Raw genomic sequence first — 22,197 nt, forward strand, 5'->3', positions numbered from 1 at the left:
CACGAATACAGATGCAGGCGTACCTCGTCTCACGCACATGTTCTCATAGTTCGGTCGATTGACTCCCGCTTCCCCATTGAGGTGCATTTGTAATGTGCCGGCTTTCCTGTATCACGAACTTCATTTCCGGATATTTAACACCTTTCCGGCTCTCCTGATGCATTAATAGAACTGGTCCACTCTCCTCACGGTATTTCTCTTTGGCTACGTGCCCGCCTAGCTAAAAACACCGGAGGAAATACAAATGACACTAATTTACTACTTGCTGATGACCACTCTTATCACACCGGAGTCTGTTCGTCTGTATTTCCTTACTGACTTTAGCAAGGAAGCTTCAGCCTGAGTTTTCTTAGCGAATCCTCCAGAACGTAGTCTGTTCCCTCCAGTTGCCCGGGGTGGCGGGACGTGGCGTCCCGAGAGATGGGAATGTGGTCACAGCCTTGCCCAACAGGCTGTGTGATTTCTTGCCAAGTTGCTTACCTCTCTGTGGAAGGAGCCAGCTGGGATTTTTCTAGTCCAGGGAATCTTCGAGATCTAAAAAATCTCATGATTAGATCAGCGTTGCTTATCCCCGGCTAACGGCTAACGTTTTTACTCAACTTTTTTCCATTTTCATTTTAATTGTTCTCTCCCGCCCACGACCATTGTCTTTGCCTCCACCTGCTGATTTGTTCCAGATTCCTGTAAGTGTGAGGTCACTAAGTCCTGTAAAGTCAAACCAACCTTCATGGCTCACCCTTTTTTTTCCCTTTTTGTCCTTTCCTCTTCAAATGAGTTTTTTTTTTCTTCTCAGAAGCCATTAAGCCCAAACTGAGTTTTGAAAGTTTAATGAAGGAGTAAAATAATGTATATCAATTGTTACAGTGAATGTTTGAGCCAAAGTCTGCTATTAAAAGACAGAGACTTTGGTTTTAAAATGATTGAAAAGTAAAGGGATAGGGCCAAGTGATTCCAGCCAAATGCAGAGAAACAATGAAGCAGGAGTGACAATATTGCTGTCTGATACAGTGGAATTTAAGGTTAAACGTACTGAGTGGGACACCACAATTCATTGCACGGTGGCACAAAAGGTATAATTTATGAAGATCAGATTTATGAGATCAAATCTGTATGCGCCAAACAACATAGCAGCTGAACATATAAAGTTGTTTCTTGAAGGTTAGAACTGCAAGGAGAACTTGATGGAAATTAACACTATAAAGCTATCTTTTGTTGTTTTAGGTGCTTTAAAAACACCATTTCTAAGTATTGGTGTCCCCATCTTACAGGTTTACAGGCTTAGGTGTCCCCATCTTACAGGGCAGCTTTAGGCTGTCCCTAAATCACACAGCTGACACAGGCCAAGGTGAGGTGCCAGGAAGGTCTTGCTCCAGGCTCTGTCCTTTCCCCACTCTCTTGTGCCTTGCTTGAATGCACCTGCACTCATAATTACACTGATGTGAACAGGCACGTGGGTGAAGAGCCCTATGGAGTGTTTACCTTGTTCACTAGGTTTTTGAGCTTTTGGAACAACCACAGTGCTCCAAACGGAGCTCGGCACATAAATGATTGTTCGGTGAATGTTTGTTGAAGGAATAAATAAGTGACGGTGTGGCGTTAGTCGATGTTTAAATGTTAAGCTGTTCAGAAACTAAAAGAAGGAAAGAAAAAAGGGGAAAAGAGAGGAACAGGGTGGGGAGACGGGGAGAGGAGGTTGGCCGAGTAAGGAGAGAAGGAAGCAAGCTCCATCCCATTTTAGAGGTTCTTTGTTGGCCTCGGTTTCTAGGTCACTCTGTATTCTGGGAAATGATGATGCCTTTTTGGAAAATGTCTGTTTAGCTAAGAGATTTATTTTGGGAGAGTTGTCTCCAGATCTTCGAAGGGCCTCATAGTGCCGCCGTTTCCGCCTGCTCGCCTCACTTTGTGGTGAGCTGCAGGCAGGAGAGACATCGGGGTGCAGCCCAAAGAGCACAGTCCGGGTCAAGGTGCGAGTTTACGACTCAGGTGTGAGATGGCGGGCAAGCCTTTCCCCCACCCTGGACCTCAGTTTCTTACCTCTTCTCCCCATCTCCCTCGGTGGCTGGATATGTCCTCACGCTTGGGCCCCGCACGCATCAGAATTCCCCGGAGGGCTTGTGCAAACAGACTTCCGGGCCCTACCCCAGCGTTTCTGACTCCGAATCTGGCGGGGAGCCAGAGAGTCTGCATTTTGAGTAAGTTCCCAGATGATGCTGATGCTTCTGGCCCGCATTCAACCCCGGAGCCCGTAGTAGCTCCACGATAGCCCTTGCAGGCTCTTATACTCCCGTGAAAAGTAGCGTCCCGCTTGCCGGCTCCGAGTGGGTCCCCGCTCTGCTGTTGGCCAGCTGCGGGCTGCTGGGCAAATCGTTTAACCTCCCGGGGCCTCTCGCTGTGAAGAGAGAGTAACCCCTCCCACGGAGGATAATTGAGAGACGTCTCCGTTTCTGCGTGTGAAACACAACGGGGCCCGTGTGGTGCACGCTCCCAAATGTTACCCACGATGACCCCCACTCGGCTGTCGAGAAGGATCGGGCTGGCGGTGTGAGGTTCTCACAATCCCGGCCGAGGGCTCGATGTTGTCACAACTGGTGTCCAGAAATCAGGGCCCGGGAGGCAAAGGGCCGTCACGGAGGGCACAAAAGCAGCGTGCACGGCCTCTTGGGAGCGTTGAGCCTGGGGGACGTGCCTCCGCGGGCTGGGACTGCGGGAGGCGGGATCGGGGCCTCACATCTGGCAACTCGGTCAGCGTAGCGAGCGGCGGGCCCGCTCTGCCCGGCGGTCAGAACGGTAAGCGTGTTGGTACTCACTCGCCGAGCTCGCCTCCACTGACCGTGCGTTTAGGGGGGCTCTAAGCTGATCGTTGCGTTTTGGAAGTCCCCTCCCCCCCCCCCGTCTCTCTCGGAGACAGAGGCAGGCGCACTGGTTCAGAATCCTGGCGGGGCACAAACCCTTCCTGGGAACTGGAGGCTGACGGATCCTTTCCCCAGGACGGGCATTAAGAAGGCTTCCTTGTGCAGACGGGGCGACCAGCTGTCCTGGTCTCCCTGAGCCCGAGGGGTCTCCCCGCACGGGGCGCTAGAATCAGGGAAGTTCTTGCTGACCCCAGAGGCCCCCAGAGTTCTGCCCGACCCTCTGGGGCCTCACAGGTCCCCTGGAGGCCACCTCGCCCAGCTTGCCTCTTGACGGAGGAAAGATGGGGCCGCGCAGGACCGCAACTGCCTTTCAGTAACTCAAGCGACTGAGTCACAGCCCGCACGCGGTCCTGTCCTCCGGGCCTTAGTGCGGGTGTGCGCTCTGGCTCTGGGACCCTCCCCCTTTCGGCCGCGGTATTAGCTTCCCAGGGCGCCGGGCGGCCTCTGCCACTGGGAAGCGACTTTCTTCTGCAAAGCCAGCGGCCTCTCTGGAAGGGCCTGGGGTTGGAGGCCGGGGCCCACAGCCTGGAGGGGGCTCGGCAGGTTCGGAACAGGACCGGGTGGCGGCCCCGCGTGGGATTTCGAACGAACGGGGGTTTTCCAAACAGCCCCTTTCGATCTGCCCACTCACGTCTGGGGTCAGGAACCCGCTGGATGGCGGATTGCTTGTCCCAGGCCAGGGGCACCTCAGCAGACGCTTCCTTTGCCCGTGCTGTGTCTGTGGACTTGACCCCTGCTGACGCGTCACATAAAGGAGGACCGTGCAGGATTCTTCTTGGCCGCCCTGCCTCTTCCCGGAGGAGGTGCCGGCCCGGTTGGCCAGCGGTCGGGACCCGAGTCGCTTCACGGGTGATTGCTGGGTCCCAGGCACCGTGCAGACAGGGGGCCCTGGGAGGCAGCAAAGGCCAGACCCACCTTCCCGCCGGGTGACAGGCACCTGGCGGTGTTTGCGGAGCTGGGACACGGTCGGCAGCAGCCTCGCCTCCGCTCCCTGCACCGCACGCGATCGCACAACGCACCGGCCCCCTGGCGGCTCTCAACACGCACGGGGTCTGCCGGCTAAGCCCCCGTGACGGCCACGGCCACAGGTCACTAGGTCATGAGCGAAGGCAGCACCGGAGTCAGCTCCCTGACCCGTGGGCATGGTTTGACTTTCTGTCTCTGAGCGGCTCCGTCAGCCTGGCCTAACATTCTCAGACGTCCCTGGGGCCGATCTCCCGCTGACTCTCTTTTCTGAAGGCTTGCAGATCCTCACACTTCAGGGGCCTCATCAGTGGAAGCTTTTTTGTTATCAGGGGACGATTAGAAGCTGCATAAGTTCGTGGCCTAAAAGCAACACATGCTTACGGGCTGGAGGTCAGGAGCCCGATACTGGTCTCTCCAGGGTCAAGCCACCAGCAGAAATTCGTTCCTTCCGGAAGCTCCAGGGCCGCCTGTGGTTCTCTTGCCTTTCCCACTTTCTAGAGGCCGCCCACGGCCCCTGCTTGGGCCGCCGCCTCCTGGCTCTGTCCCTCCTGCCTCCCCTCTCGTGAGGACCCTTGTGATGACTGTGGACCCATCGGTAACACAGGCTCATCTCCGCACAGGGCCCTTAAGTTAGTCACCTCTGCGGGGGCCTTCGGCCACGCGTGAGTCCACGTCCTCACGGGCCCTGGGGGTGGGGGTGTGGGCGTCTCTGGAGGCTGTGACCCCGCGGACCCCAGAAGCACAGACTTCGTGCTCCACCAGGCCTCAGCTGGAATCTCTGCGGAGCCACTAGCTGCCCGCGTGGCCCTGGCCCAGTTCTCGGACCTCCCCAAACCCACACTTCCCGGCCTGTGAAACGGGGATAGCAGCAGTTACGCGTCTCACTGGAAGTGTAAACGAGATAAGAGCCAAAGGTGGTCGGCCAGGGCCTGGGGCACGGTCAGCCCAGAGTCCGTGTTCGCCCTGCTGATCACGGGGGGGGGGGGGGGGGCTGTGCGCCCCACAGACGGATCTGGGTACAGGTGGGTGAGGCCCCGGCCACACGTGCGAGCCACCTGACCGGTGTGGAAGATGCTGGGTCTGGGCCTCCCCGGCCCTCTTTCTGTTTCTTGGACATGACGAGGTCACGCAAAGGCCCCAGGGCCTTTGCACAAGCTGCTCCCTCTGCCTGGGTGGCTCTGCCCAGAGTTGTTCCCGGGCTGTGGCCGACTCCTTTTTGCCGTCCAAATCTGAGCTCAAGTACCACACCGAGAGCAGTCGAACCCCTGATTGACTCTCCTAAAAGAGCCCTTCCAAACCCAGCCACTCTGTCTCCCGATCTGGCTTTATTTCCTTCGGAGGCAGAGTTGCTATTTTGCGTATTTGTTACTTGTCGGTCTCCCTCAACTCCCTGAAGGCAGAGTCTTTATTTTCCCTGCGGAACTTTTCTGCATCTAGCTCAGTGCCTGGCACACCCCCGGGGGAATCAAGGAGGCGATGGTTGTTTCTTAGCCGTAACTTGATCAGCGCCCTCCCCCACCCCCAACCAGGCCACCAAGTGCTGGCCGATGGCATTAGGGCCTCACCCACGAGCACAACACTCTCGATGTTGATCGCGGCTCTTCTGTGCTTCCAGACTTCAAGCATCTGTAAGACGGCCGTGCACGCGGGAGTCATCGGGCACGAGAGCGGGGGTTACGTGGATGTGATGCCCGTGGACAAAAAGAAGGCCTACGTGGGCTCGCTCAGGAACGGAGTGCAGTCTGAAAGGTAGGGGTGCGTCTTCTGGCTCTCGACACCCAAGGCCAGCCAAGGGCATTCCCACCGGAATTCTCTGCCTTTCTGTTTTAAAAACAAGAACTTCTTTCTCTGACGAAAGCTCAGAAGCACCCGGGAGACGCGGTGGGACTTTTTCTGGGCACGGAGGAGCGTGCGTCGTCCCCTGCGGAGCAAGCAGGGGCAGATCGTGGTGACGCGGTGGTCCTCTATAGCGAGGTGACAGTATAGTTACTTACGGAAGGAGGAGCCCAGGGTCTGGCATCCAATAGACTAGGCTCTGCCGCTCGCCAGCTCTGTGACCGTGAGCCGCCACCCCATTTCCTGGTGCCTCAGTTTCCTCACCCGTGATGGGGGACCAAACTGGTCCTGGCCTCGCACGGTTGCTGGAGGATGAATCCAGTGCCCGTCTGAGAGCGACGAGCCCTCAGTAGGTCACGGAGGCCGCTCCCAAACCCGCTCCCAGTGTCGCTGTGGGCGAGGCCACACGACTGCGTCCGGTGAGCGCACCGTGCCCCCCTTCCCGGTTGGACAGTTCAGCGCTTTGCCCAGGGGCTGATCGTCACCGTGGTAAGCAGCCTTGCAGGGGACGTTTGCACCTGCCACAATCGTTTGCTTCAGTTGCTGGAGCAAACGTCAAAGGCTTTGGGTACGCCTTTCCAGAACATTCTTCACGAGGGGTCCCAGCGCCGCTTCGGGCTGCCAGACCGGTTTCTGGCCCATGCCGCTCATTCTCACCTGTGCCCTGCTGTCCGTGGAAGCAAGTCCCAGGCCTCACAGCCCGGGGACCCAGGCCCCAGTCCTGGGGCCTCCTCCTGAGAGCCCCGTGAGCTCACACAAGGCACCAGCCTTTCTCAGACCACCCAGGGGCAGATCCCTGTCGGGGGTGTATTTCTTCTTAGTGCTGCAGGGGGGTCTCAGAGCACAGACATTTCTATCCTCAAAGTTCAGGAGGCTGGAGGTCCGCGAGCCACATGTGGGTGGGGGGCTTTTCTGGGGCCTCTCTCCTGTTGTGTAGACGGCCAACTCTGTGTCCTCACGCGGCCCCCCCTCTTTGCGAATCTGCGTCCTAATCTCTTCTAAGGACGGTCTGATTGGGTCAGGGTCCACCCTCGTGAGCTCACTTTTACTTTAGTTGTCCCTTTGAAGACCCTCTTTCCAAATACGGTCACCTTCTGAGACGTTGGGGGTTGGGACTTAAACATAGGAATTGGGGCGGGGGACACAATTGAGCCCATAACAGAGGGGAATGCTGACATTTTATATTTGAGGGGGCCTTCTTTATAAAAAAAAATTTTTTTTAATGTTTATTTTTGAGAGAGAGACAGACAGCGCAAGCAGGGGAGGGACAGAGAGAGAGGGAGACACAGAATCCGAAGCCGGCTCCAGGCTCCGAGCTGTCGGCACAGAGCCCGACACGGGGCTCGACCCCACAGACCGCGAGATCGTGACCTGAGCCAGAGTCGGATGCTTAACTGACTGAGCCACCCAGGCGCCCAGAGGGGGCCTTCTTTTGAAAAAGAGTATAAAATCTAGAACGTAAAAGTTGCCGGGAACCTTGAAGCCTGGGCTTTCGTGGCTCCAAGGAGCTCGGTGCCCGTGCCGGCCTCCCGGCCTCCCAGCCTGCTGGGGAGTCTCAGCTGTACGTGGAGACGCGGCAGAATCACATCCAGACCCCCAGGGGCCCCGCGGTAACCCTGCCCTTAGCCCGGAACCGCCAGAGCTAACAGCCTTGGCATATTCTTTAGCCTGGGCCACCTTTTTTGGAAAAAGCCTAATGAAGGGAAATTCCATTGGTTTTAATGGGAGGGAAACAAGGCAGTGATTAGGTGGAATTTCCTGGGCAGGCGGGAAAGAAATCCCGGGACACCGCTCTGCTGAGCCCTGTTCCCCTCAAAGAGGACACGGTCTTGCTGAGAAGTGTGGTGACCGGCCCGCGTGCCCTCTGCCCGGCTCACCCCCGAGCAGCTCAGCGGCCCCCCGAGGGCGGCCGCAACGGCTTCACGTGCGGCCCCCACAGGTGGGTGTCCGGGGACGGCAGGGGACCGGGACGGGTCCCCAAAGTGGCTTCTTCCCTGCTGTAACCAACCCCACCCCGGGAAACCCGTCATTTTTTCTCTCTTCCTGAGGGACCCCCCAGGGTGGCTGCCGTCATTATAAATACCTTCCAGGCAGCCCTTCCCAGGCCCCGAAGTGCCTGATGGCCGCTGGGCTGTTCAGAAGGTTCTAGTGAGTTTCTAGGCAAATGCAGAGTTGAGATCCTGCTCCCCTTCCTCCTCGGATGCGCTCTTGTGACTCAGTTTCCCCACCTGTAAAGGGGAAGGTGATAGTACCTGCCCCCTGGGGTAGTGGTAAGGCGGGGGGTCTCAGACCGGCCCCCCAGACCAGCAGGATCTAAATCAGCAGGGAGCTTGCTGGAAAGGAGGATTCTCGAGCCTGCCCCCCCCCCCCCCCCCGCCAGGCCTGCTGAGTCCAAAGCTCCGGGAATGGGCTGGGCACTCTGTGTGGACACGGCCTCCAGGGGCCCTGGCGCACGCGGGACGGTGACGTGAGGCGGCCTGTCGTGTCCCTGGCACACGCCGTGCGGGATTCCGATCGTTTGTGGTTAAACTTCATTCTTTCGCTGCGTTTTCATGGGGTGCCAGGACCAGGGCTGGGTCCCGGCGTCCCGGGGCCCCGGGGCAGCGAGATGACAGGGTCCACCCTGCACGCAGGCAAGAGGCGAGGCCAGGAGGGCACGCGGGGCCCGATGGCGTTTGGGACCCTGCTCCCCCCGCCCGCCAGCTGGGCGTCCTCGGGTGGGCGTCTCCCTGGGCTTCGGTCCCTCCTGTGTCACGCGGTTGTGGGGAGGTTGTGTGTGCCAAGCACTTCCCGGTGGCTCACCGTGAGTGCCCGGTGAAGCCGGTGGCCCTCGTCGCCACAGCAACTTACAAGGTCATTGCGCACCTCGAGGCGCTGTGGTTCTCACACGCACGCGAGAGCCTCTGTGGACTATCTTTCAGGACTGGAGGGAGAGCACCGCCCAGGAGCCCCTCCTTACCACCATCTTTCCGGTGTGCCCTCCCCTGTCACTTGGCGAGCCCGCACCGTGTCCCAGGCACCGGGACCCAGCAGGGAGCACACGGCCTGATCTCTGCCCCTGTGGGACTTGTCATCTAGAGGGGGCACAGATGACCAGAAAAATGACAACAGAAGTAGGGCCCCGGGCATCACTATGACGGAGGGAGGCTCGGGGGGCTGAGCACATCCAGCAGGGGCCCGTCTCACTATCTGGAGGCCCCTCCTCGGAGGCATGGCTCCTTCCAGGCCCCCCCCCCCCCCCCCGCTGCCCTTGTCTCGATGGGACCTCAGCAACCTTCTGCACAGAGCCAGGACTGAGAAGTCTCCGCGGAGCCTGTTCCCATTAGGGACCGTGGGAACCAAGCCTGGGCCGGGAGGGTGGCTCTGTCCCAAACGCCTGCTGGGACCCCAGAGCGGTCACAGTGGGTCCCCAAGGGAGTTGTGGCTGCTGGACCCTCGGGGACCTGTTCACAGCAAACTTCCTTGTAAACGTAGGGAATCCTCCAGAAAAACAAACAAAAGCCTCCTGAACAGAATTCTCAGCACACGGGCCAAAGGTGGTTCTGCTGTAAAGTGAAGTGACTTGGGTTTTAGTGGTGGGTTTTTTTCTTGTTTGTTTTTTTTTTCTAAAAGAGGATTTCCTGAAAGTTTTGAAAGAGGTGTCTGTAGAACTGGGGCATCGTAAGAGGACAGGCATCTTCGGTCCTGACACACGTGTCCGGGAAGGATAGCGGAGGAAAGGAAAGGTTATCAGGAAGAGCTTTTGACGTTAGAACTGGACTTTGCCCGAATATTCTCAGAAAGAAGCTGGACATCTGGGTGAATGTCCGTTCAGGAGTTTTTCCTAGACCGGGACCATTTTGAAAAGGCAGGTTTCACAAGGAGAGATTGGGAAATGCACCAACAATGACAGATAATGTTCTTGGTCACTTGTTGTCAACAGACACGACCCGTGGGTCTCTGTGGCATCTGTGCGGACGGACCTGCATCCAAAGGTGGACAGTCCATGTAGCAGCTTTTGTGGGCCCGGCACTGTCCTCCCGGGGCCCGTCTGGCACGCTCTTCAGGCCACACGGGTTCTAAAGTTTCTAGTAGACGCAGTAAAAAGGAATGGGAGGAGATATTTAGGATATGTGGGATTTTAGCTGGGATGTCAAAATATTAGCGTGTATAATAGGAAGTTACGAAAGAATATGCATTCTCCTTTTCAAATAAGACCTTGGGGTCCACTGCGTATTGCACACATAGAGCACCCCCCCAGTTCGGGCGAGCCACAGGTGCTCCGTGGCCACCGTGACTGGCGGCTGCCATATTGGGCACCCCGGCTCTGGACTCTCAAGGGTTGGGCGTCTGAAAATCTCTCCGTGCGCCCAGAAGCTGAGCCGGCACCACGAAGCTGTTGCTTCCAGATGAGATGAGCTCTGCCCTCTCCCCCACGCCAGCTTGGGCCAAGGCCGGGCGCCGGGCTCCCTCTGCTCGCAAACCGGTGGGTTTTCCCCTCCCACCTTCTAAGGTCTATACACACGTTGGCACACCTGATTCCCCCAAGAGCCCCATGATGGGGGGACCCCAGGAATCCTCACTTTATCAGTAAAGAAAGGGAGGCACAGAGAGGTTAAGTGGTTCGTGTGAGGTGAGCCGGAACCACGACTCGAACCCAGGCCGCCTGCCCCAGCGCCCACGCTCTCCACCAGTACGCGTGACGCCCCACTGTAGACAGGAGGGGTCGAGTGAGCCTTTAGTGCCCGGGTACGCTTGTTTGTAACTTTAAAAGTATTTATTAGAAAAGAAGTACGTACTTATTTAAATAAGAAGTCTAGGGAGTAGAAAATAAGGGTTCCCTACAGGTGCCCAACGGTTAACCTCCGTGAATTGCCCCTTCATAGCCTTTCAGGGCATCCTGCCCCTCCCCCAGCCTCCGCCCCCATACAGACAACGCACATGAAAATCAAAATGAAGCTCGTATCACGCCGAAATATTTTTACATTTCACGGAAGACGGTTCCCCGGAGTCGATGCTTTCGTGCGGCTAACGCGTTCATCACCGTGCGTGTACCCGCCAGGTGCCAGGCGCTGATGGGGAAACCCCTCCCCTGGTGGGAGAACGGGGTTTAAACTCAGGAGGAAGGACAGTATTTGCAGCTCGGGGCCATCGAGCTCCTGCTGGGTGCGCGCCCCGACCCGGCGCTTGCCCTGGACAGACTCACATCCTCTGCCCAATGTCCCCAAGGAAAGGGCGCGTTCACACACCCTGTGCGGAAAGCAGGCTCAGCAAAGTGGATCGGCCAAGGTCCTGCAGATGAGATCCGCACTCTGACTCTTGAAATCTCCTGAGAGATCAGTAAACAGGTGAGACTCTGGGAGAATAGGCTTCACCTCCTTGAAACAAACAAAATACGCACACATATACACACGCGTGCATTTATACATATTATGTACGCGTGTGTGCACACACACATAGGAATGATATTTCTTAATAATAAAAAAGAAATCGCACGCTTAAAAGCCGGAAGGACGGTCAGGAGTTCCTTTCCCGCAGTCCTTGTGACGCTGGGTCCCGTGAGTCCGCGGAGCGAGCTGCCAGCTCGTGGGTGAGCCCACGGTCTCTCCGGGGACAGGCCGCCCCGAATCCCCTGCTGTGCCGTCATGCAGTCTGTGTGCGCGACCAAGCGGCCATCGGTCCCTCCCGGAGTGGCCTTCACCGGCGGCTCCAGGACGCAGCCCTGTGTTCGCGGCTGCTCGTGGGGCTGCAGCCTCCCCTCCCAAGGGGCTCCCCGCACCCCAGCCCCCCACTGCGACCTGGGGTGGGCCAGTGTCACCCTCAGAGAAAGCAGGGCCACAGCCTGATGGCTTAGGATGACGGTTAGGAGAGGGTCCCGGGGTCTCCACCCTCTTGGGTCCCCATCCTGGTGGCACCTGAAACAGGTGTTTAATTGGGGACAAATCGCATCATCTCGCCGAGCCTGGGTTCGCTTTCTGTAAGTGGCGAGAACCTTGGAGATCTCGTGGGGTGGCTGCAGGGGCCACAGGTGCTAAGATTGCGTAAGGACCGCGGTGGCATTGTCGGGTCGTCCAGCTGGGCAGGGCCGCGGGCTCACGCGGTGGGGGGGGGGGGGGGGTCGGGGTGAGTGGCCACCGGAAGGCTGCAGACCGCTAACCGGGCCTGAGTTGTGACCCCCTGAGGCCGCAGACCCTGGACGCTTCCCAGGGCGCCCTGGTCACGACTTCGCCAACAGCTGAGGCTCTTGGAGCGCTGAGTCAGCCCGAGGGGCTCCCGAGGCTTCTCCCGCCAATTCTGGTTCTCCCCAGCTCTGCAAGGGCCTTGCGTGTTGGCTTTCTCTTCCTTCCTTCCTTCCTGTTCTTCTTTTCAAAATAAAATTAGGCCTCCGGAAACAATTTACATTTCAAAATGGTTTTAAGAAATCGATGTTACGAGGGCGCCTGGGTGGCTCAGTCACTTCAGCCTCCGACTCTTGGCTGCCGCTCAGGTCGTGATCTCGCGGTCCGTGGGTTCAAGGCCCGCGGAGGGCTCTGCGCTGACAGCTCAGGGTCTGCTTGGGACTCTCTCTCTCCTTCTCTCTCTGCCCCTCCCCTGCTTGCACATGCTTGCACTCTCAAAGAGATAAGCATTAGAAAAAAAAATGTTTTAACGAATCTTAAGAAATTAAAGTCCTAAAATCATTTGCTCAAAGTGTCTTAAAGTTAAGAAATTACCTCTGGAAATCCCAGTCCCAGAAACAACCACTGTGAACATTCTGGTGTGTTTCCTTCCAGATTTTTTTCTGTTCGCAAGAACCTTATTTTTTTTTTGTTTGTTTTTGTTTTTACCTAGAAGGGGTCAGACCCCCTGTATTGTCAGGCTAATGGTTTTTTCCAGCGAGCCACAGCTGGCGAAGGTCCTTCCAAGCCACGTCCGATGTGGCCACGCCGTCATCCACGTGATGGCTATGCACTGTCCCCCTGTGTGGACAGACCACCGCTTCTAACCCAGCCGACGGACGTCCGGCCTGCTTCCTGTGCTCTCTGCTGTGATAAACAACGGAGCAGAGAACATCTTTGCACAAGCCCGTGTGCTTTCCCGACAGTGTCGCAAGGCAACTTCCCTTCAGTGGGCTGGTCACAGCAGCACATCAGCCCCTGGTGACACGGGCCCCCAGCGGCCTCCAGGGCGGCCGGGACGAGCCCCCCTCCCCTTACCTCGCAGGGTCACAGCTGATGCAATCCCCCCGTCCGTCCACCCTCTTGACGCCTCGTTCCTCCTCGTTACCCATCACGCGCTGGCTTCTCCGTTCCGGGGACGCCCTGAGACCAGGGCTGTCGCACCCATTCTCACCCGACCCCGGACCCCCGGCTGCCGTGTTTTCCCGTTCGTGTGTGTGGCGGGGGCGGGGGGATCTCCTTGTCGCTCATCCCAACGCACAGATGCCGCCTCCCTGACCAGGGCTTCTCCACCCCTGCGTCTACAGCTGCTGCCTCCCCACGCTGCTCTGTCCCATGTCCCTGCGTCCCTCACCGCTGCCCTCCTCTGATCCCGTATCCCCGGGTGGCTTTCCCCAAGGACCCGTCGCTCTCTGGGATTATCTCTTAGCCTACGTAGCCGTTTAGCCCCTACCACCAGCCTGGGCTCCGTGAAAGCGAGAACCCCACCCGCCCCGTTAACCCCGTGTCCCCAGCACGCGGCCCGTGCCTGGCACGCAGTAGGTGTTCAGCTTCACAGTGGCCGGATGAACAAATTCAGAAGTGGGTTCACAACCCGTTGAGGGATTCCTAAAACCCCTTTTCTGAACATCGCCCGGAGTTGCTGTGCGACGGGCGCTCCCTTCTGTGTCTGGGCGTCCCAGGTAGTCCAGAGAGGATCGAGGGCGAGGTGTAGAGCCGGAGGGCGGACGGGCTGGTTTACGGTCCATCAGTCACACCCACGCTTCAGACCCGCACAGCCGCCCACAGGCCGGCAGGACTGCAGCTCAGTAAGCGTTTGGGGCACGAACAGATGGGGAGCCACCCAGAGGCTTTTTCGGGGAGCCCAAACCTGGAGGGACTCTTGGCCTGAGACAGCGGCCGAGCCCCACGCCTGTGGTGCCGACCCCCTGGGCGACGGCCGCCCGCTGGTCTGATGTGTTAAGAAACACACGTCCCGTTCGGTGGGCCTGCCCTCGTCCCCGACGTGGGCGGGCTGCTCGATGGGGATGCTCGGTGGGGGTCGGCAAGTCACGCGGGCACCTTGGGTGCTTGGCCGGATGACCTCCTGAAGGGCCCCCCGTCCCTGGGTCGTTTGGGGCCCTGTGACGCGGAGAACCCCCTGCCCCGTTTGCAAAACATACAGTAGTAGGTCAGAGACACGAGCCCTGGTATTTTCCCCAGCGTGGCTTGCCCGCCGCGAGGAATGGCCGAGAGCCTTGCGGCCCTGGGTGGTTCTTCCAGACTGTTCATCTGGGCAGAGGATCTGGGGAAGTCTCGCAGCCCAGAGGCCTGAGGAGGGCCCTGGAACCCGAGCTTTCCAGAAACCAGCAGGGCGGCCGGGGTAACCGCGGCCCCGGCACGGCCACTGTCCCCCTGCGCGGTCGGGGGGAGCTGCTGGCACGGAGGCCGGCGGCCCCCCTTCTGCTCCGTCTGGACTGCCTGGCTTTTCCTCGCAGCCCCATCTCGCCAAGTGCTCCCATCGGATGCCCGTTCCAGAAGTTCAGCCCCGGGGTAGCCAAGAGCACGAAGCTGCCATGAGGCGAGGGGAAAACAGGCAGGAATTCCGAGCGGCCTGCTTCCCGAGGACCGCCGCCCTGGCCGAGAAGTCTGAGAGCGCGGGGGCCCTTCGGTCCCACAGTTTCCAACCCGGGCCCCTCTCGGCGGGAGGGGAGACCCCCCCCACACAGGAAGTCATGGCGACGTCACGGCCGGGCTGTTACTCCTCTGCTCAGACTCATTCACGGGGACGAGCAAAATGCAAATGAAAGCTCCGTTTGGACGCCCCTCCCTACTTGTGAATGGCCCAGAACCAGAAGCCGGATCCCACGCGCCGCTGGCCAGCTGGTGGGCTGAACGGGCCGCCGGGCATGTTGTCGACGGGACTGGTCGGTCGCTGGAACCTTCCGTCGGGCAAGCCGCCCGGCTTGCACAAGCACGTGTCCTGCGATCCAGCCGCTCTACTCCTCGGGGCTGATCCCCGGGTGCCCTCAGACCCGTGCAGAAAGTCCCGTGCCCCCCGTGGCACCGTTGACGAGAGCGGAGTATTAGGGACCTGCTAAGTGTCCGTGAACAGGGACCCGGTCAGCTGCCGCTTCCCTACAACCGAGTACTATGCAGCCGCCTACGAAGCCGTGAGACGGCAGGTGCTGGTGACACCGTGGGGACCCTGCCCACCCCTCACGTGCGGCGGGGGCGGGGGGGGGGGGTCACGTCCGGCGGTGCGGCTGCTTTGGGAAACCCTCTGGCGGCTATTTAAGAAAGAGCCGTCACGTAACGTGTGACCCCGCAGGTGCGGCTCCTAGCCGTCTGTCCCCGAGAATCGGCCGACACGTGTCCTTACGGACACGTCATCGACAGACGTTCACAGCAGCGTTCCGCCCTGGGAGCCCGAAGCGGACGGGGTGTAAATACCCCTCACCCGGGGGATGGGTGAAGAAAATGTGGGCCGTCCCCCGAAGGGCGCGTTACGCAGCCCTAACGAGGGATGAAGCAGGGACCAGGCCACCACGGGGGATGGGCCCCAGAGACACCAAGCTGCGCGAGACGAGCCAGCGGCACGAGGCCCCGTCGTGTGTGACTCCGTTTACGCGAAGTGTCCGGGACGGGCCAGTCTATACGCACGGAAGGTGGCAGGGCCTGTGGGAGGGGAACTGATCCAAACTGGGTGCGGGTGGTGTTTTCTCGGGGGGGTTTGTGGAGGGGATTCCGCAAGCCCGTAAAATCACTAACAATCACTGGGTTGGACACCGAAAAGGGGTCAGTTTGGTGGCTTTGTGACAATCAGCAGCGCTGTCTTGCTTTTGTTTGTGTTGAAAGCCTTCAGTTAGCTGCGGGATTTAACCCCTGCCTTGAGAGGGTGGCTGTTACCTACCAGATGCGCGACCTGGGGCGGCTGCGTGGCCTCGGGGGAGTCCTGCTTCCCTCTCGCTGCCTCAGCCTCCTCGCCTGCACGCCAGGGTCACTCGCGCAGCCCCCGGGGAAGAAGGCCAAAGGCGCGTACAGAGCGTGCGGCCTCCGAGCCTAGCCCGTGTGCTATTTTCATCACAGCGGCTCAGGCGTCCTCGTCACGATGCTGTCCTGCCGATCGGTCAGCCAGACGGCCACCGGTCGAGCCGGCGGGGGGCAGCCGATGCCAAGCAGCGGTCTCGGAGGGTGCGCTCGGTTCAGACAGGCTGGGCCGGCGACTCCCGGAGTTCAAGGAGAATGAGTTAGCGGCCCTGCCTGACCTAGATTCCCGCCCCCCGGGCCGGCTCGCGGAAAGAGTGGAGCCTGCCAGCTGTTCCTGGCAGGGGCACGCCGTGTGTCCAGCAGTTGCGGGCGAGTGTCCCTGGGCCACGATGCTTCCACCCTGGGGCCAGGGGACACCCAGCTCCCCCTTCCCGGCTACCTGAAAAACGCCCTCCAGACCTTGCGGTAACGTGGCCTCTGCCTTCTTTTTCAGCCTGAGGACCCCTCGCGACGGAAAGGCCTTCCGGATCTTTGCCGTCAGGCAGTGAATTCCCAGCGCCGGGGAGAAGGGGGCGTCTTCGAGAGGGCTTCAGGGTTTTGCTTTTTATTTTTATTTTTTCACTTGGGGCGGGGGGGGGGGGGGGGCGGTGGGCTGGGGATATAGAGAGGCAGGAAACTTTCCTGTCAATGGCGTTCAGTGTCACACCCTTTGTGCCTTTGTCTGAAACCACACGGAGAAACCGCGCCCTTGGGGTGCCGGCCGGACGGCTGGTGACTGGCCCTGCTGAGGCCGGGGTCTCGGTCCGAGCGCCCCCTCTGCAGGGACAGTCGCCAAGGTGCTCCTTCCCGGTGCTCTTTGGTGGGGGGGATGGGGGGGTGGGGAAGGTTCCAGGCCTGCGGACGTGGCAGGACCCGGAGCTCACGCCGGGAGGCAGGCGGGGGCGGGAAGGGGCTTAGGGAGCATCCAAAGGGTTTCAGGAAGGGGGTGGAAGGTGGTTATTTAAAAACTTTGAAAACACAGTCCGTCCCCACCAGTGGAGGAAAATGGGTTTAATGTTTGCTGGTCAGACAAATGGGCTGGAACGAGGGGCCGGGGACGTGAGGCCCGGGCTCGGCCCCGGTCCCCGTCCTCGCCGGCACCCTGCCTCGCACAGGCTGGTTCTGCGGACGGCAGGGCTGGCTTCTTTAGGGTTCCGCAGTAACCCCAGAGATTTATCTCGTCTTCGTCCTTCCCTGTGTCTGCGTGGCCCGTCTGTTTGCTGCCGTGACCTTTGGTCTCCTTGAGGACAAATGAACCAGGATCCTTTCTTTGCCCCCTCCCCCCCCCCCCCCGCCCCGTGGCCCTCACCCCAGCCCAGACTGGTTTATGCACGATGTTTCCCACCGGGGCTTTGCTTTGCGAGTGGTTCTGTCGACAGCCTCACTTTTTAATTTTTTTTTTTTTTTAAACAAAACTCTTAGCGCCCGTCGGTTCCACTGTTCCGTTGCTGCCTTGCAAAAGTGGCAGTCAGATGTGCAGAGTCCCCATCCGTGGGATGACCCAGTTTTTAGCAGCGGGAGGAATGGATTCCTCAGTACATTCCTCGCCGAGGTTAGCAGCTCTGGGAAGGGGGGGGCCGCGTGTGGTTATGAAACCGTCCTGCGGCATAACAGCAAAAGAAGCAACACTCTAGAAGGATCTCTCTTCCTGTTTTTGTGGAACGGCTCTTGCCAGACGTTCCTCCGGCTCTGAGGAGCGTGGGGCTCTCTGGTTTCCACTTTGCAAAAGTCCTTCACAAGCCCAGACCAAAAACCCACAGGGCAAGAAAACACCCTTTGGTAAATAGCGTTGTTCCGCAGAAGGTGACGCTCTCCCCGCCTCCCCCAGGCCGGCCGGCCGGCCGGCAGGTCACCTCTGGGAACACCGGTTTCAAACCCGATCTCACCTGGCCGTCAAAATATTTGAAAGGCCAAGGGACCGGCAGACGGGTTTTTTGTCGTGTTTCGTTTTGTCGGGGTTGTTTTAAAGCAAAGCTGGGATGGTCCGGACGAGGAAGCCTCCCCCGGGGAAGGAAGTTCCAGGCTGCTGAGTGCATCCCGACTAAATTCACAGACTGGAGGTGAATGGCTTCCCTCCGGCCGGAGGGAGTTGGTGAGAGCCGTGAAACTCTTCGCGCGCAGAGCTGAAACTAGCCGCTTCCCCGCTCTGTGCCCTGTGGGCTTGTAGTAATTTGTACGTTTTGACGTCTCCACCCCGAATGTCAGAGCAGAAGAATTTGGTCAGCCTGTCAGTGACGGGTCTCGTTACAGCCCAAGATCTGGGTACTTGGAAACTTCTGGATTCTAAGGGTTGTGCTGCGGGACTTCCGCTTCATCAGACTCTCCTCTGTGACCGGCCTTTGGCGGCTGTGGCTTCGCTGGGGCTCCGGGCTTGTTAGAAGTCGAGGCGGCCCGCGGGTGTCCCGGGGGGGCTGGCCGTGAAGGCGTCCCACCCAAGGGAGAGTCTGAAACTTCCAGAGCGAGTCCAGCCCATCATCTGGGGGCTCGTTTGGGTCCCCGCATGTCTTATGAACCGGCCCGTCTAACGGGATAGACACATCCCCCCTCCCTCCCCCCCCCACCGCCCCGAACCGGAACTCGTCCCTCCCGTGCTCCCAAACGTTTTGAAACTGGAACCATTTTCCTTCCGAAGATGGAAACAGGCCGACGAAGGCACGGCCCCTGTAGTCAGAGACCATCTCTCATTTCGCGTGTTCGCAGGACCCGTTGCCCCCGTGGGCACTTGACCCACAAAGAGACGACGAATCAGGCCAGCGGTGTTTCAGGGTCTGACCCTGCCCCCCAAACGAAAAAGTCCTCGTTTCCTTCCGATTTTTGCCCCCCACCGTGTTCTTTCTGATTTTTTTTTTTATATTGTCTGTAGGCTCACTCAGCCTGCAGCTTACATGTGTGCTTTTTTCTATGAAAAATGATGTATTTTACTACTTCCTGTGTACAAAAAGTTTATTGTAAATTGTGTGTGTGTGTGCTTTGCACGAACGGGGACCACGTTGCCTTTGTTTTGTTGTTTCAATAAACCCGGTTTGATTTCTAACGTGTCTCTGTGACGTGTCTCTCGTCGGGCAAATCCGAACAGTCTGTAAAATAAAACGTTGGAAACCGCCTCGCGACTGTGTTTACGCCACGCGTGTGACACACGGGCCCGGGGGTGCCAGTCCCCGCGGTATTTTCTGGAGCCTCGGGGAGACCCCCGCCTGACAAGCGGCAAGAGGGGTGTGCCTTAAAGGGTGCAGACCGGGCATGGGTGGGGGGAGGGGGGTTGCCAAAATGCAGCTTCCGGCCCAGCGGGTCTGGGCGGGGGCCCGGGCGCCTGCACGTTTCTCGAGCTCCCAGTGACGCACACCCTGCTCGCCCCCGGAGCATATGCTGTGTGTCAGCCGTTCGTCCACTCGGGCGGCCCCAACCAAGCACCACGGACCCGGGGGCTCAGACGACAGAGATTTATTTTCTCCCAGTTCTGGAGGCTGCACGTTCACGGTCAAGGCGTCCGCAGGGCTGGGAAGCCGGCCGCCTTCCCCCGTTTCTTGTCTCTGTGCGTGCATCCCTCGTGTTGCTGCTTGCTTGCTTCCCTTTTTTAAAAAAAAAAATTTTTTTAATGTTTATTTGCTTTTGAGAGACAGAGCGCAAGTTGGGGAGGGGCAGAGAGAGAAGGGGACGCGGAATCCGAAGCAGGCTCCAGGCTCCGAGCCGTCAGCACAGAGCCCCACGCGGGGCTCGAACTCACGGACCGTGAGATCATGACCTGAGCCGAAGCCAGAGGCTCGACGACGGGGCCACCGAGGTGCCCCTGGCGCTTCTTCCTAGAGGGACACCAGTCCTATCGGACGAGAGCCCTACCCTTATGATCCCATTGAACCTGAATTAATGAACTCCTTAGAGGTCCCGTCTCCGAGTACAGTCACTTTGGGAGTCAGGGCTTCAACATATGGACTTGGGGAGCGAGGGGGCACACCAGCCCCTTTCGGTGAGATCGCAGCCGTGTGTCCCCGCGCGTCCCAATACGCGGCAGTCGCGGGAGGCTTTCGGGGGCTTGGCTGCCCTGTTCGTCCACCGTCCACGCTTCTGCCTCTGTGTGCTCAGTCACCTCTGTTTATGTTCTTTTCACTGGGGGTGGGATAGCTTTCCTCCGTGATGAGTATATTTAGGCTGTTTAAATGTCGATGTGATTAAAAATATTACACGAGCGCTTGTGCGACTGGGGCGCCCAACTCACGGAGACTGGACAGCGACCGGTGTTGGGCGAACGCTGGTTTCTGACGAGTGCAAGGTCAAGTCCGTAGAAGTGCCCTGATGGCGGTTCTCACAGGCCACCGGGAAGCTCCCTCCCCCCGCACCCCCGCCCTGGGTCTGCAGCCCCTTCCTCCTGCATCCGGAAGTCCTGATGTCCCGGGACACCTCAGTCCTGTGCTGTCCCCAAACCTCCGCGTGTCAAAGCTGCAGCATCGGCTGGGGGAGGCGGCGGCCGCGAGGAGGGGGCCACCTTCCTCCTCGTAGAAGTGACCGGAGACGGGGTAGAGTAGTGTGAGTCCGTGCTGAGTGTCGTGGGGGCTCAGCACCAGGTGACACGGCGGCAGAGAGCACGCACCGGGGAGTCCCTGGGCCGTCCCCACCTCTTACCGGCACCGGGACCTCAGACAAGCCACTCTGCTCTCTGGGGCCTCACGGCGATCACCGGTGCCCGGGGGGGGGGGGGTAAACCAGATGATTCCTGGGGGCTCCTGGCGGACATCCCTACAAATCCTCACCCCTCCTCGGTGCCCAGGATGCCCCCCCCCCACCTACCCACGCCGTCCCCATGCTCAGGGCTTGAGACAGGTCGCTGGGCGGGACTGGAAGGGCCTTCTTCCCACGATGTTCGTCTCATCAGGGAAGAAATCGTTCCCGGTGTCACCCACTGGGGCTGTTCTAAGTCCCCTTCCCCATAAACAGGCCACATGCCCACTCCTAGGCTTGTCCCAAGCAGCCCCCGGAAGAACGGGAAGGCTCCCTAAGAGCAGAGAGAGGGCCCAGGGGGCCTCGGAGGCTGTTTTGAACACGTGCAGACTTGCTTCCGTAGCGGGGGCACAAGGAGTTACGAGTCAGGACCCAGATGTGCCTGAGTTCGAATCCCAGCTCCACTCCGCCAGCTGTGGGAGGCTGGGCAAGCTCCTAAAGCTCTCTGAGCATCACGGCCTCCTGCATAAAAGGGCGATGGTCACGGTGTCTGTTCCACCGGGTGGTTGTGGACTAGGTGGGGCCACACTTGAGATGTGCTCACACCTGGCGTGCACGCACAGTTACCCTGTTGCACCACAGGTAGAGCTAACGCCCACGGGTGTGGGGCCCCAGGGAGACAGATCTCTACCTAATTGGCAGACCTGCCCAAAGATGAAAGGGCTCCCGTGGAGAGGGAGTGAGCTCCCTGTCCCTAGAAGAATACAAGCAGAAGCTGGAAGAATCTCGGACCGGAATGACTTTAAGGCCCCTTCCCTGGTTCTGGCCTGCTGGCAGAGACCTGCCCTTCCCGACGCTGCCCTGCCCGGAGCGCCCTGAGGACCCGGGGACGGTGACGTGGGGCCACGAAATCCTGAGACCATGACAGCTTCGTTCTAAAAGAAGGAAAGAACAATAGCCTCGTGGCTCTGCAGGGGGTCCTAGAGCCATCATGTCGCGTGGGGTCCCTTCCGTCGGTCACCTATCCACTTTCCAGTGTTTCACACCAAACCGAAACCTGTCCTGAACCTCCAGTGGGGCTTAAAAACTCGTCCGGATCCTTAAGGGGCACCCGGGTGGCTCGGTCGGTTAAGCGTCCCATTCTTGGTCTCATCTCAGGTCACGGTCCCGCGGTTCGTGGGTTCGAGCCCCTGTGCTGAGCGCGCGGAGTCTGCTTGGGATTCGCTCTCTCCCTCTCTCTCTGCCCCTCCCCGGCTCGTGCGCGCTCTCTCTCAAAATAAATAGATAAGCTCAACAAAAAGTTTAAGTTTATCGTGCTGCTCCCTCCGTCGGCACCTGGCCTGGCTCTGAGGTGGGGGGAGAGATGTCTCCGTGTGCCCTGTGGCTGTCACCACGAGGGACGGGGATGGGCCGGCCCGGCAGCAAGCACCTGCTTTCACCTCCTTACGCCATGGTGGCTGCGGTCTCCAGGGGGTTTCCTCCCCGTCCCACCGCCCCCAACACCCCCCTGACAGGGGAAGGCGGCAAAGGAATTCACCTATGCGGGTGCCCCTATGTGCCAGGTCCGGGCTGGGCTCCAAATAGATGCTGCCGTTTAACAAGGTCATCCTGAAATCATTGTCGCGCTATATGCTGACTCATCTGGACGTACATGTTAAAAAATAAAAAAAAATAAAAAAAAATAA

General features: G+C 59.0%; 1 protein-coding gene across 1 annotated transcript in view; it reads left to right on the forward strand.

Moving 5' to 3' along the window:
- CRISPLD2 (cysteine rich secretory protein LCCL domain containing 2) overlaps window positions 1-18,893 on the forward strand; it is a 60,170-nt gene extending 41,277 nt beyond the window's left edge. The window contains exons 14-15 of the mRNA XM_003998300.5: window positions 5,494-5,627; window positions 16,314-18,893. Coding sequence (XP_003998349.2) covers window positions 5,494-5,627; window positions 16,314-16,368 — 189 coding nt within the window. The 3' untranslated portion in view covers window positions 16,369-18,893. The remainder of the gene's footprint in view (window positions 1-5,493; window positions 5,628-16,313) is intronic.
- The last annotated feature ends 3,304 nt before the right edge of the window (window positions 18,894-22,197 follow it).

The sequence above is a fragment of the Felis catus genome, chromosome E2, assembly GCF_018350175.1.
Source record: "Felis catus isolate Fca126 chromosome E2, F.catus_Fca126_mat1.0, whole genome shotgun sequence".
Classification (NCBI taxonomy): domain Eukaryota; kingdom Metazoa; phylum Chordata; class Mammalia; order Carnivora; family Felidae; genus Felis; species Felis catus.